Source organism: Ovis aries, chromosome 13 (genome assembly GCF_016772045.2).
Source record: "Ovis aries strain OAR_USU_Benz2616 breed Rambouillet chromosome 13, ARS-UI_Ramb_v3.0, whole genome shotgun sequence".
Lineage (NCBI taxonomy): Eukaryota > Metazoa > Chordata > Mammalia > Artiodactyla > Bovidae > Ovis > Ovis aries.
Window position 1 is genome coordinate 60706599 of NC_056066.1, and position 15176 is coordinate 60721774.

General features: G+C 43.3%; 1 protein-coding gene across 1 annotated transcript; it reads left to right on the forward strand.

Moving 5' to 3' along the window:
• Positions 1–2556: 2556 nt before the first annotated feature.
• DEFB123 (defensin beta 123) lies at positions 2557–14807 on the forward strand. Its single transcript, XM_027976443.2, has 2 exons — positions 2557–2735; positions 14563–14807. Exons 1-2 carry the CDS (start codon positions 2678–2680, stop codon positions 14706–14708), a joined length of 204 nt encoding a protein of 67 aa, XP_027832244.1. The 5' UTR covers positions 2557–2677; the 3' UTR covers positions 14709–14807.
• The last annotated feature ends 369 nt before the right edge of the window (positions 14808–15176 follow it).

Sequence of the window (15176 nt, forward strand, 5' to 3'; positions counted from 1 at the left end):
TTTTTTTTTTTTGCATGATATGGGGAGTTGGAAATGAAGCAGCATCCCTGTGTTCTGAAGGCTGTCACTGGTTAGAGGTGGTAAGGAGTGTCTGTGAGTTGCAATCTGGCTTCATTGTTCCCTGCTACATGTCAGCTCTCATTCCCAACTGCAAGCCCTTCTGACCAAACTGACCGAGGTTCAGGCCCAAAACTATACAATTCTCTATGAACTCAACAAAGGTACATAGAGCCAAAGCTATGGTTTTCCCAGTAGTCGTGTATAGATGTGACAGCTGGACCATAAAGAAAGCTGAGCATCCAAGAACTTGTGCTTTTAAATTGTGGTGCTGAAGAAAACTCTTGAGAGTCCCTTGGATTGCAAGGAGATCAAGACAGTTAATCGTAAAGGAAATCAACTGTAAATATTCACTGGAAGGGCTGTTGCTGAAGCTCCCATACTTTGGCCACCTGATGCCAAGAGCCAACTCCTTGGAAAAGATCCTGATACTGGGAAAGATTGAAGGCAAAAGGAGAAGGGGGCAGCAGAGGATGAGATGGTTAGATAGCATCACCAACTCAATGGACATGAGTTTGAGCAAACTCAGGGAGATAGCGGAGGACAGAGAAGCCTGGCGTGCTACAGTCCATGTGGTCACAAAGAGTTGGACAAGACTAAGCAACTGAACAACAAATGAATTCAAATAGGCAGTAGTTTTGAAGAGCAAGTAACCTTTCATAGGCTTCTGCACCAGCTCCTTCAGTGACCCCAGAGAGCTCTTCACTTTCCCAGCCCTTCCCACAATTGAATAGTTTCATCCTTGTAATAAATTCCTTAGCCCATAATGCTGATAGCAGTACTGCTGCTTCCCTAATTGAGTCTTAACTAACATATGTTTGAAAAAATGAGCTTCCTTAACAGAAATGAAGGGATTCCCAAGTGATTCAGTGATAAAGAATCCGCATGCCAATGCAAGAGACACAGGAGATGCAGCTTCTATCTCTGGGTCAGGAAGATCCCCTGGAGGAGGAAATGGTAACCCACTCCAGTATTCTCGCCTGGAGAATCCCATAAACAGAGGAGCCTGGTGGGCTACAGTCCTTGGGGTCACAAAGAGTCAGAAATGTCTGAGTACACACATGCAACAGAAATGAACAACAATCATGGATTTCTAGGCCTTCGGCGCTGAGCCCTTCCTAGCTACTGTCTCTTCTTCATCTTAAAGGTTTTAGAAAGAGTTGTTTACACTTACTGATCTCATTCCTTCACTTACCTTTCAGTCTTCAACCTCCTCAATCTGTTTTCTGTCCCTACAAAAATGGTTTTCAATGTTAATTTGTCTCATAAGCCATTGTTGTTGTTTAGTCGCTAAGTCATGTCTTACTCTTTGTGACCCCATGGACTGTAGCCCACCAGGCTCTTCTGTCCATGGGATCATGCTTTTATACCCTTGACATCTGTGTCAAATAGGGTCCAGTCAAGAAATGGAAGTCACATAGCATACTTAATGTATAGAATCAGTTACATTGCTGTTGGAAGGCAGAAACAGCAAAAAGAGAACCTTGAGGAAACAGGTATTAGTAACCACAGATTTTTCCAGTAGTCATGTACAGATGCGAGAGTTGGGCCATAAAGAAGGCTAAGTGCGGAAGAATTGATGCTTTCAAACTGTGGTGCTGGAGAAGACTCTTGAGAGATCAAACCAGTCAATCCTAAAGGAAATCAACTCCAAATATTCACTGGAAGGACTGATCCTGAGGCTGAAGTCCCAATACTCTGACCATCTGATGCAAAGAGCCAACTCACTGGAAAAGACCTTAATGCTGGGGAAGACTGAAAGCAACAGAAGAACCAGGCAGCAGAGGATGATATGGTTAAACAGCATCACTGACTGAATGGACATGAATTCCAGCAAACTCCGGGAGATAGTGGAGGACAGGGAAGCCTGGCGTGCTGCAGTCCATGGGGTCACAAGACGTCGGACACAACTGAGCAACTGAAAATGCAGCTACTACCCTTAGGTAGCCGGAACTGAGGGAAGACAATGGATTTTCAAATCCTAAGAGTTCAGAGGAGGGACCTCCCCACCACAATAGCTGGTTCTTGGACCCCTGAGGACGGGGCACAACCTGGCCCCCAGGGGGCCTGACCACATGCGTAGCCCTGAGTTGGCAGGGGGCTACAGCTGCTGATACCTGTGAGAGGGCACAGCCAGACTCCTGCTGGGAGCTGCATCTCTTCCTTCCATTCTCCTGCCGATTTTAGCCCCTGTTACAGTGTATTTCTCATGTTCAACACCAACAAAAGCCTCTGTACAGATTTCCCTTTGCCTGAAAAGCCACATGGGCTCATCCACCTGGCGTTTTGGTCTTTGTTTCTCAAAACATGATTCACCGCTGTCTTCTCTACAAAATCTTCCCTGACGTTCTGGGTTCCGCGTGCGTGGCGCCCCCTGGTGGTCCCTTGACTGGCTTTCGAACCCTATCGCGTGACCTAAATGAGAAAAGCCAACAGGCCAGCTCAGGGCGTGCGGGGGCAGTGCCCGCGGGCGGCGGAGGGCACGTGCGGGTGACATCTGTTCCGGCTGGAGCAAAGGAGCGGGAGCCAGAGAGGCCAGAGCACTCCACCATTAGCTTTGCCATCGCATCACATTGCCAAGCTGCTTTGCCATTGCCGCTTCCCTTGGCCACTTGTAGCCATGAAGCTCCTCTCGCTGATTCTGGCCGGACTGCTGCTCTTGTCCCAGCTCACTCCAGGTAACCTGCACCTCTTCAGGGGAAGGGCGCAGGGTGCGGAGAGAGACACAGAATCCCACGGGCGGGGAGGATGGGCTGCCGGGCCTCCTGCAGTCACCTTGTGGAGGAGGAGCCCTCGCTGGCGGCCAGGCAGCAGATCTAGGTACCAACTACAGCATGCAGAGCTTCTTGCTTAGTCACCCCATCCTGCTGTCCCAGGGAGCATGCTCAGGTGGGTTAGCTTGTGAAGAAGAATGCATAGGATGAGTAGGAGAAGCAGGAGGAGGATACATAATAGTGGCCATGTCACAAAATAGGCCCCAGAATGATCTAGGCTTAATACAAACCACAACCACCTTAAGGAGAAAGCAAAGCTCGTCTTTAACTTGTTACTATCTCTGTGCCAGTCCCTGTGTTGGGAAGCTAGGACCACAGAGATAAATGACATGGCCTGGGAGGGATTCAGACTTCCCAGATGGCGCAGTGGTAAAGAACTCGCCTGCCGATGCAGAAGAGGTAGGAGACTCAGGTTCAATCCCTGAGTGGGAGAGATCCCTGCAGCCCATGGGGTTGCAAAGAGTCAGTCATGACTGAAGCAACTGAGCACCCGCCCTGGGAGGCACTCACTGGGAGAGATGTGAAATAGCATTTACCCAGAGCGCCGTGAGCTGTGTTACAGGGGATCTGGGGTCCTGAGGTGCACAAGGGAGGCGCCAGCCCAGGCTGAGGGCCAAGAGAGATCTCCCGGAGGGATACTCTGAGTCTTGAAAATGGTTAGAAATTAGAAGGGAAGGGAGAAGAGGTGGAAATGAAGGTTGTCCCGGACGGAATTCAGCTAATAGCAAAGGTCCAGATATGGGAGACAGCACCATGCCTTCAGGAAACTAGCCCATGATGGAAGGGTGGGTTAAGGGTGTGACAAGGGGTAAGACTGAAAGTGTTAATCGCTCAATAGTGTCCAACTCTTTGAGACCCCATGGACTGTAGCCCATCAGAGTCCTCTGTCCATGGGATTCTCCAGGCAAGAATACTGTAGTGGGTAGCCTCTCCCTTACCCAGGGGATCTTCCCAACTCAGGGATCGAATCCAGCTTTCCTGCATTGCAGGTAGATTCTTTACCGTCTGAGTCACCAGGGAAGCCCAGGATCGGGAAACCCAGGGTTAAGGGTGTGGCAAGGGTTAAGACTGCAGAAGCAGTCAAGGTCCAGGTCTTGAGCCTTGACTGCCAGCTGAGGAGCCATGGGAAAGCTTAAGCAAAAAAGGGCTATTCCACCAACTCTAGCATCTCTGTCTGGCCCCTCTTGCTCAACTGACAGAAACTTCTCCTCAGCCAAGGCTTTCACCTCACCTGTCCACAGGGCTGAAATATATAAATTTCCTCACCTCAGACCTTGTACCTGCCTGTGGCAAATGCCTGAAATCCTACTCAGCTGGGGATAGAGAGGAAAGCCCCAGAACACTGGGTTAAACACTGCTCAATCATTTTCTAACTCTGTGACCTCCAGGAAGCAGCTCAGCAGCTCAGAGCTTCAATGTCCTCATTTCTCAATCTGCTACAACAAAGGCATGTGTATAGTAACATCAGTTTAAGGGAACAACATTGAACACACTGAAATTTTGGTATGCAAAAAAAAAAAAAAAAAAGTGTAGCTTCTTCATTTTATGTAACTCATTTCAATTTTCCCAGGAAATTCCATCCTGCTGATGCAATGGTTGGGGAGAGGGGTGGTGAAAGGCTAAGGGACTGTGCCTAAACCCCGCAGTTTAACAAATGTTCATCAGTTCCGGTTTAAAACAGTTTAAAGTTAATTCAGTCTCTTTTGAATAAATATTTGAGTAAGTCTTTGAGAATTTCTCCTTCTGTTCCCTTTCTGTTTCTGAGGATAGCACCTGGATTTAGAAGTTAACTAGATGTCATGATTTAATTTATTGGCTCATTCAATAAACGAGAAAGTTGCTCAGTCGTGTCTGACCGTTTGCAACCCCATGGACTGTACAGTCCATGGAATTCTCCAGGCCAGAATACTGGAGTGAGTAGCCTTTCCCTTCTCCAGGGCATCTTCCCAACCCAGGGATTGAACCCAGGTCTCCCACATTGTGGGTGGATTCTTTACCAGCTCAGCCACAAGGGAAGCCTAAGAATACTGGAGTGGGTAGCCTACCCCTTCTCCAGGGGATCTTCCTGACCCAGGAATCAAACCAGGGTCTCCTGCATTGCAGATGGATTCTTTACCAACTGAGCTATCAATAAACACGTTGAACAAATTTCATATTCCAGGCACTGTGATAGGTGCAGGAGGTAGTGCAGTGAACACATGAGAACAAAACAAGGTAAGCAAAGTCTTTAGCTTCTTGGAGTTTGCATTCTGTTGAGAGAAGCAGAAATATTTTTAAATAAGTGAAACATATTAAATGTCAGGTGGTGAGTATGATGAGCAGAGTAGGTGGGAAGGGGGATAGCAGATACCACAGGGATGTAAATTTGCTGTTTTAAAGGAGTGCTCATGGAATGGCTCACCCTGACCTGAGGGAGGATAAGAGGTGATCTCTATGGATTTATGGAGAATATTCAAGCTGGTGGGAATGTGAAGTGCAAAGGCCCTGGGGCAGGCTCATGAGGAGCTAGAGCCCGGTGCTGGACCTTCACTGACTTCTGCAGCAAGGTCCCTTGTGTGTGATCCATGACTGAGGAAACTTCTTGGTCCTGTTGAGAGCCCCACTGACTCAGCCCTTCATCTGAGTTAAATCTTCCATCTAATCCCTAGATTTAGGCTGTTCACACACAGCCCCTCCCACTCCCTTTGTGCACAGGGGTCTACGGCTGGCAGGTCTTTCTCAGCTCATCACCTGTTCTCCTATTTCCACTGGAGACAAGAGGGAACTGAAGACTTTCCTGATTACTTTATGCCACAGGAGAGGAGGAGATGCCCAACCACTTCCCTCAGGCATTTCTAATCTAATTCCCCTCCAAATGGCACCATAATGTGTTGGTGCTGTTAGCAATTTCCCTGGGCTACCCTCTGAGGACAGAAAGTAAACCCCCTCTTCTCTAGCAGTTTCTCCAGGCCAATCTGGGTGTTTGTAGCAAGAGATTCTCCTGCCTCCTGCCTTTCTCACATGACTTATCTCTACTTCTTAAGTGTTCAGGTTGACCAGCAGGCCCTAGTCTGGGGGCCCCTGGACGGGGTTGGGGTTGGGGTGGGGGGGGGGTGTTGGAGGAGAGGAAGGCCTATGTCTCTAGCTTGCTGAGGGCCTTCATTGTCCTGGCTGGCAGAGACAAGATGTGGGCTCTGGTAGAGCTCTAAGGCCTCCTCCTGCTGCTGCAAAATTGGATTTAAGTGCCCCAGTTTCCTCTAGGGAGAATATTTCCTCTTCCTTTCTATTAGATGTGGTGGTGGTAAAGGAAATTGAATGGACGTTTCTTTGGCCAGACCCTCAGGCTTTGCCTCCTGTGACTGGTGATGAGGTGGTTTTATCTGAATCCACCAGTCTCAGCTAATAATATATAAAGGAATTCTTTGAAATTTGGAACCCCCTGACCCTTCTAAATCCATTAGGTTCTTAAATGTGTTGTCTTGCTATGAACTACAACAACTCATCTCATTTAAGCTGAGCAATGAACTTTGTCATTCTATTCTTCACCATTCCCCCAAAGGCCAGAAACTCTGCCCAGTTCTGCTTTTCAGCAACCAAAGGGTCTCATGATTAAAGGGGAATGAAGTATGTATCACTTTAATATTTAAAAAATTTTTAAGTTAGGTTAATTGTGGAATCCAGGACATATGTATAAAGCCCAAGAACCCAGCAGAGATTAGATTTAGGTGGGGATGTCACATTCTTTTCCATTATACCTCCTCATAGCACCCAGAGTTACTCCTTTATAATTTTCAGCCTAAGTCTAGTCAATCAAATATCTGGGTAGCTATTTCTTTATAGTTGTTTCTCATCTCCCCTCCCCTACTTGAATGGAAGTTCTCTGAGGGCAGCTGTCTGTCTCTAACTTGTTTGTAACTGTATCTCCAGTGTACAGGCTTCTCAATCTACATGTGTATTTCCCTTGGATAGACATCTAGAAAGGAAATTGCCGGTCAAGACTACACCATCTGAAAATGTGACAAGTAGCCTCCAGAGAGGCTGAAACAGAGTATATGAGACCATCTTTCCCCTCACTCTCAACAACAGTTCATCTTGATATTCTTGAATTAAAATTTCAGATTTTATTGTTAAATTGTGGAGGGGAGTGCCTTATCTTTTTGTAAAATAAAACACAGAATTACACATGGGCCCAGTAGTTCTGGGGCTTCCCTGGTGGCTCAGCCAGTAAAGAATCTGCCTACAATGCAGGAAACCTGGGTTCAGTCCCTGGGCTGGGAAGGTCCCCTGGAGGAAGAAATGGCAACCCACTCCAGTATTCTTGCCTAGGAAACCCCATGAACCCAGGAGCCTGAAGGGCTACAGTCCACAGGGGCACAAAGAGTTGGACACAACTGAGCAACTAACACTTTCACTTTTTCACTTTCCAGTAGTTGTGGCACATGGGCTTAGCTGCTCCGTGACGTGTGAGATCCTCCCTGACCAGGGATCGAACCAGCATCCCCTGCATTGCAAGACTGACTCTCAACCACCTGACCACTAAAGAAGCCCTTGCATTATAGTTTTGTCTGGGTATATGCCCAATTGAAAAATGGGCAGAGGACCTTAACAGACATTTCTCCAAAGAAGACATACAGGTGGCCAGTAGGCACATGAAAAGATTCTCAGCATCACTAATTATTAGAGAAATGCAAATCAAAACTACAGTGAGGGGACTTCCCTGGTGGTCCGGCGGTAAAGACTGTATTCTTTCATTGCACGGGGCACAGGTTCAATTCTTGATTTGGGAACAAAGATCTCACAGGTGTGGTCAAAACAGAGCTACAGTGAGGTACCACCTCACACAAATCAGAATGGCCATCATTAAAAAGCCTATAAATAATAAATGCTGGAGAAGGTATTGAGAAAAGGGAACCTTCCTACACTGTTGAGCTTCCCAGGTGGCTCAGTGGTAAAGAATCTCCCTGCAATGCTGGAGACATGGGAGATGTGGGTTTGATCCCTGGGTGGGCAAGATCCCTGGAGAAGGGCATGGCAACCCACTCCAGTATTCTTGTTTGGAGAATCCTATGGACAGAGGAGCCTGACGGGCTATAGTCCATGGGGTCGCAAAGAGTCTGACTTGATTGAAGCGACTTAGAACATACGCACACCTACGCTATTGGTGGGATTGTAAGTTGATGCAGTCACTATAGAGCACAATATGGAGGTTCCTTGGAAAACTAAAAATAGAATTATTATATGATCCAGAAATACAGTTGGTTTTTATTAATCCTACAGCCTTGCTAAACTCAATAGGTTTCATAGCTTTGGGGAGGATTTTATACGTAGATGATCATGTCATCTTTAAACAGTAGTAGTTTTATGTCTCCCTTGAAAATCTGTTTTTAATTCATTAGTAAGTATGATAGTATCTGCAGAATTTTCACAGATGTTGGTAATCAGGTATTATGAATGCTGTCAAATGCTTTTTCTGCATCTATTGAAGTGATTATATGATTGGGTGAGGTGGGAGGGTTACTCTGCTGATGTGGTGAATTATTAATACATTGATTGATTTTTCAAATGTTGAACTGACATTTACATTTTTTGGACTGATTTACATTTATTATGATGTATTATCCTTTTTATACATTTCTGGATTCAGTTTATATTTTGTTAAGGATTTTCACATCTGGTTTATGAGGCATATTAAGTCTGTAAGGGTTTTTACATCTAACTTCATAAGGGATATAAGTCTGTAGTTTTATTTTCTTGGAATGTCTTTGACTTGGGTGTCAAGGTAATGCTGGAAGACTTTGAAAAGAATTGGTATTGTCTTTCTAAATGCTTGGTATTAATAGAATTCACCAATGAAGCCATCTCAACCTAGAGTTTTCTCTGTGGAAAATACATACAAATTCAATTTCTTTCAAAAAATTAAGGGGTTTAGAGTTATGTATTTCCTCATGTACGAGCTTCAGTAGTTTGTGTTTTTCAAATAATTTGTCTCTTTTGTATAAGTTGTTCCGTTTATAGTCATGAAGTTTTCTCTGTTATGACCTTATTAACATGGTAACATCTATAGAATCTATAGTGAAGTCCTCTCTTCCTTTCTTTTTCTTTTTTTTTGGCCACCCTGCACTGCTTGTGGCATCTTAGTTCCCAACCAGGGATCACACCCCCACCCTCTGCGGAGAAAGCATGGAGCCCCAACCACTGGACGGCCAGGGAATTCCCCTCTCTTTCATTTCTGATAATAAACAATTTATTTCTTCTCTTTTGCTTTCTTCCTGGTCAGCCTGCCTGGCTAGAAATTTAGAAAATTTTTTATGTTTTCAAGAAACCAGCTTTCAGTTTTGTCTATTATTTTTCTGAGGTTTCCAAGGTGATGCTAGTGGTATCCAGTGGAGTCCAGGACTCCACCTACCAATGCAAGAGACACAAGAGACGTGGGTTTAGTCCCTGGGTCAGGAAATCTCCTGGAGTAGGAAATGGCACCCCAAATTTCCTATTTACTTTTGCTCCAATCTTAATGATTTTTTCCCTTCTACTTAATTTACTCTTGTTTTTCTCACTTAATTTGCTCTTGTTTCTCTCACTTAAGATATAAGCACTGATGGTTGATTTAAGACCATTCTGTCTAAAGTACACATTTTAAACTGCAAATTTCCCTGTAATTACTACTTTATTTCAGTTTCACAAATATTTTTATGTGTTGTGCTTTTAATTAGTCAATTCAAGCTTCTCTAATTTCTCTTTTGGTTTCTCTTTCACCCGTTAGTTATTTACCAGTACATTGTTCAATTTCCTAGTATTTGTGAATTTTCCACATGCATATCCACTATTAATTTTTAGTTAATTCTACTGTGGACAGACATACACCTATATAAGACTTCAATTCTTTTTTAAAAAAACTTTTTATTTTATATTGGAGTGTAGCCAATTTAACAATGTTGTGATAGTTTCAAATGGACAGCAAAGGGACTCAGCCATACATATACATGTATCCATTCTCCCCCCAAACTCCCCTCCCACCCAGGCTGCTGCATAACATTGAGCAGAATTCCCTGTGCTGTATAGTAGGACTTTGTTGGTTATCCATTTTAAATATAGCAGAGTGTACATGTCGATCCCAAACTCCCTATCTTTTCCCCCATTCTTCTCCCCCCGCCAAACCATAAGTTCATTCTCTAAAAGACTTCAATCCTTTTATTTTTATTGAGATCTTGGTAAATATTCTGTGAGCTCTTGGAAAAAAATCTCTGTTTTTCTGTTGTTGGGTAGAGTGGTCTATAAATATCTATTAAGTTGGTTGATAAACTCATCAGTTCAAATATTCTGTATCTTGTATTAAATTTTTCTAACAACTATTGAGAGAGGAATGTTGAAAGCTGAAATTATCATTGTGAATTTGTCTATTTCTCCTTTCAGTTCTTTCAGCTTTTTGTTTCGTGTATTTTCAAGCTCTGTTATTTGGTGCATTTGATTGAGGATTAATGTCTTTTTGATAAGTTGAGATTGTCATCATGAAATGACCTTTTTATACTTGACAATTTAGTTAGTTCTGAAGTCTACCTTTTAAATCTTTACGTAGCTAGTATATTAATAATATTCCAGCTTATCTTTGATTAGTGATTTCATGATTTTTTTCCTTGTACTATTAACATAACTATGTCTGTCCATTTACAATGAATTTCTTATAGACAGTATGTAATAAATCTTGCTTTTTCATCCAATCGGACAATTTCTGCCATTTAATTGAGACATTCAGACTATTTATGCTTAATATAATTATCAATATGGTTGCATTTAACCTACCATCTTTCTATTTGTTTTCTATCTGCCTGTCCTTTCTTGTTTACTTTATCTTCTTTCCTTGCCCTTTTTCAGGTTACTTGAGTCTTTTTATGATTCAAATTTTTATCTACCATTGCCTTATTAACTATACCTTTTTCTTTAAATTATTGCTCTAAGGCTGGCCTTCCCATGTGGCTCAGTGGTAAAGAATTTGCCTGCCACGCTGGAGAAACGGATTCGATCCCTGGGTCAGGAGGGTCTCCTGGAGGAGGAAATGGCAACGCACTCCAGTGTTCTTGCTCTAGGTTTAGTTTTTCACGTTTGGCAAGTGTTTACTGAGCCTTGCTCTGCGTAGGCACAGTCCTGAAAGAAAGTGAAAGTGTTGATCACTCAGTCATGTCCGACTCCTTGCGACCCCACAGACTGTAGCCCACCAAGCTCCTCTGCCCATGGGATTCTTCAGTCAAGAATACTGGAATAAGTTGCCATTTCCTCCTCTAGGGCATCTTTCTGACCTAGGGGTCAAACCCGCATCTCCTGCGTCTCTTGCATTGGCAGGCAGGTATATATATGATCAAACTACTCAGCCATAAAAAAAGAATGAAATAATGTCATTTGCAACAACATGAGTGGACCTAGAGATTATCACTCTAAATGAATGTCATATAGAGAAAGGCTAATATCATGTACCATCACTTAATGTGGAATCTAAGCTATGATCCAAATGAGCTTATTTATAAAATAGAAATAGACTCACAGATATAGAAAACAAACTTATGGTTACCAAAGGGGAAAGGTGGGTAAGGGAGAGAGAAATTAGGAGGTTGGATTAGCATATACACACTATTATATATATATAAAATACATAACCAACAGGACCTGCTGTATAGCAAAGGGAAATATATGCAATATTTTGTAATAACCTACAAGGGAGAGATAGATATAAGCATCTGAATGCAGAGTTCCAAAGAATAGCAAGAAGAGATAAGAAAGCCTTCTTCAGCGATCAAGGCAAAGAAATAGAGGAAAAGAACAGAATGGGAAAGACTAGAGATGTCTTCAAGAAAATTAGAGATACCAAGGGAACATTTCATGCAAAGATGGGCTAGATAAAGGACAGAAATGGTATGGACCTAACAGAAGCAGAAGATATTAAGAAAAGGTGGCAAGAATACACAGAAGAACTATACAAAAAACATCTTCAGGACCCGGATAATCACGATGGTGTGATCACTCACATAGAGCCATACATCTTGGAATGTGAAGTCAAGTGGGCCTTAGAAAGTATCACTATGAACAAAGCTAGTGGAGGTGATGGAATTCCAGTGGAGCTATTTCAAATCCTCAAAGATGATGCTGGGAAAGTGCTGCACTCAATATGCCAGCAAATTTGGAAAACTCAGCAGTGGCCACAGGACTGGAAAAGGTCAGTTTTCATTCCAATCCCAAAGAAAGACAACGCCAAAGAATGCTCAAACTACCGCACAATTGCACTCATCTCACATGCTAGTAAAGTAATGCTCAAAATTCCCCAAGCCAGGCTTCAGCAATACATGAACCGTGAACTTCCTGATGTTCAAGCTGGTTTTAGAAAAGGCAGAGGAACCAGAGATCAAATTGCCAACATCCTCTGGATCATGGAAAAAGCAAGAGAGTTCCAGAAAAACATCTATTTTTGCTTTATTGACTATGCCAAAGCCTTTGACTGTGTGGATCACAACAAACTGTGGAAAATTCTGAAAGAGATGGGAATACCAGACCATCTGACCTGCCCCTTGAGAAATCTGTATGCAGGTCAGGAAGCAACAGTTAGAACTGGACATGGAACAATAGACTGGTTTCAAATAGGAAAAGGAGTCCGTCAAGGCTGTATATTGTCACCCTGCTTATTTAACTTATATGCAGAGTACATCATGAGTTATGCTGGACTGGAAGAAACACAAGCTGGAATCAAGATTGCTGGGAGAAATATCAATAACCTCGGAAATGCAGATGACACCACCCTTATGGCAGAAAGTAAAGAGGATCTAAAAAGCCTCTTGATGAAAGTGAAAGTGGAGAGTGAAAAAGTTGGCTTAAAGCTCAACATTCAGAAAACGAAGATCATGGCATCTGGTCCCATCACTTCATGGCAAATAGATGGGGAAACAGTGGAAACAGTGTCAGACTTTATTTTGGGGGGCTCCAAAATCACTGCAGATGGTGACTGCAGCCATGAAATTAAAAGACACTTACTCCTTGGAAGAAAAGTTATGACCAACCTAGATAGCATATGCAAAAGCAGAGACATTACTTTGCCGACTAAGGTCCGTCTAGTCCAGGCTATGGTTTTTCCTGTGGTCATGTATGGATGTGAGAGTTGGACTGTAAAGAAGGCTGAACGCCGAAGAATTGATGCTTTTTAACTGTGGTGTTGAAGAAGACTCTTGAGAGTCCCTTGGACTGCAAGGAGATCCAACCAGTCCATTCTGAAGGAGATCAGCCCTGGGATTTCTTTGGAAGGACTGATGCTAAAGCTGAAACTCCAGTACTTTGGCCACCTCATGCGAAGAGTTGACTCATTGGAAAAGACTCTGATGCTGGGAGGGATTAGGGGCAGGAGGAGAAGGGGACGACAGAGGATGAGATGGCTGGATGGCATCACGGACTCGATGGACATGAATCTGAGTGAACTCTGGGAGTTGGTGATGGACAGGGAGGCCTGGCGTGCTGCGATTCATGGGGTCGCAAGGAGTCAGACACAACTGAGCAACTAACTGAACTGAACAAGGGAGAGAATCTGAAAAGAAATATGTATATGAAAAGTGAAAGTGAAGTCGCTCAGTCGTGTTTGACTCTTTGTAATCTTATGGACTGTAGCCTACCAGGCTCCTCCTTCCATGGGATTTTCCAGCATGAGTACCGGAATGAGTTGCCATTTCCTTCTCCAGGGGATCTTTCCCACCCAGGGATTGAACCCAGGTCTCCCGCTTTACAGGCAGACGCTTTACCCTCTAACCCACCAGGGAAGCCCCAATATATGTGTGTATATATATATATATATATCTCACTGTTCTGTACACCTGAAACTAACATAATATTGTAAATCAACTATACTTCAGGTTTTTTTTTCAACTATGATGTTTATTACACTACTAAAGATTTACTGGGCTTCCCTGGTGGCTCAGTGATAAGGAATCTGCCTGCCAATGCAGAACACATGGGTTCAATCCCTGGGTTAGGAAGATCCTCTGAAGGAGGAAATGGCAACGCACTCCAGTATTCTTGCCTAGGAACTCCCATAGGCAGAGGAGCCTGGCGGGCTACAGTCCATAGGGTTGACAAAAAGTCAGACATGACTTAACAGCTAACCACCAACAACAAAGATTTACTAGGCACACAGGGAAATAAGAAAACATGACTGAGAACCAGTATAAACAACAGAGCACAGAAGCAGATCCATGAAACATCTGGATTCAACTGTACTTCATTTTTTTAAATTAAAAATAAAACATGGATCAACCTTGAAAATAAGTGAATAAGTGAAAGAAGTCAGACATAAAATGCTACATGTTATGTGATTCCATTGACATAAAATATCTATATTAGGCAAATCTATAGAGAAGACGACAAATTAGTCATTGCCCAAGGATGAAGAGAGGGGAAGTGGGAATAGTTAATGGGTGCAGGGTTTCTGTTTGGGATGATTAAAAAGTTCTGGAACTAGGTGGTGATGATGGTTGCACAACATTGTGACTTTACATAATGTCGCTGAACTGTACATCTTAAAATACTTAAACTGATAAGCTTTATGTTATTGTATTTTACCACAATTTTTAGAAAGAGAGAGAAGGAAAAAAGAGAAAGAAGGACCAGGGTGAAAGTCAAAGGACACTGAGGACCCTCTATCACATTGGTTTTAATCCTTTTACAGACCTTTCAAATCCAGAATCTACCTCTTCTTAGGGCTGACACTGTCTCTGTTCTTTTTTTTCAGGTGGCAGCCTAAAATGCTGGAATTATCATGGCAAGTGCCGCCATAAATGCTTCAAGAAGGAAAAAGTCTATGTTTACTGCACAAATAATAAACTGTGCTGTGTGAAGTCCAGGTTCCTGCCAAAAAACTTACCTTGGCAAATCTAAGTTCCTTGAAGCCTAAAGTTATCAAAAGGCACATGAAGCTACCCTGAGTCTAACCCCAGTAGATTCTTGAGCTCTATCAATAAACATCTCTCTGGCTGATCCCTGTGTTTGCCTGTTAGTCTACCCAGTGGTTCTCAGAAGGTCCTCTTTCAGGAGGTCCGTTTAAGTCAAAACCATTTCATTATATTTCACAAGCACTCTGGAATTTTCTGAAATCTACACGACATACAATGATACCATTATTCTGGCAATTAGTGAAAAGTTATCATCTAATAAATCATTGCTTTGAAATTCCAAATTTTTCCTTTAACCTATATGGAAATACAACAAGAACTAAAAGCATTTTTGTTGTCTGCAGGATCTGGGAGTCCCAAGACTGGGGTCCTGGGGCCAGTAGTGCCCACCCACTGTTGAGTGGAGCAAGATGCCAGAGTCACTGGATGCAGGGCTCTCGGGGTCCCAGAGCTA

What these genes read in the sequence shown, in the direction of transcription:
- DEFB123 (XM_027976443.2), top strand. Translation starts at nt 2,678, where the DNA reads ATGAAGCTCCTCTCGCTGATTCTGGCCGGACTGCTGCTCTTGTCCCAG. An exon ending in CTTGTCCCAGCTCACTCCAG is followed by an intron (nt 2,736 to 14,562) that starts GTAACCTGCACC and finishes CTTTTTTTTCAG; the next exon opens with GTGGCAGCCTAAAATGCTGG.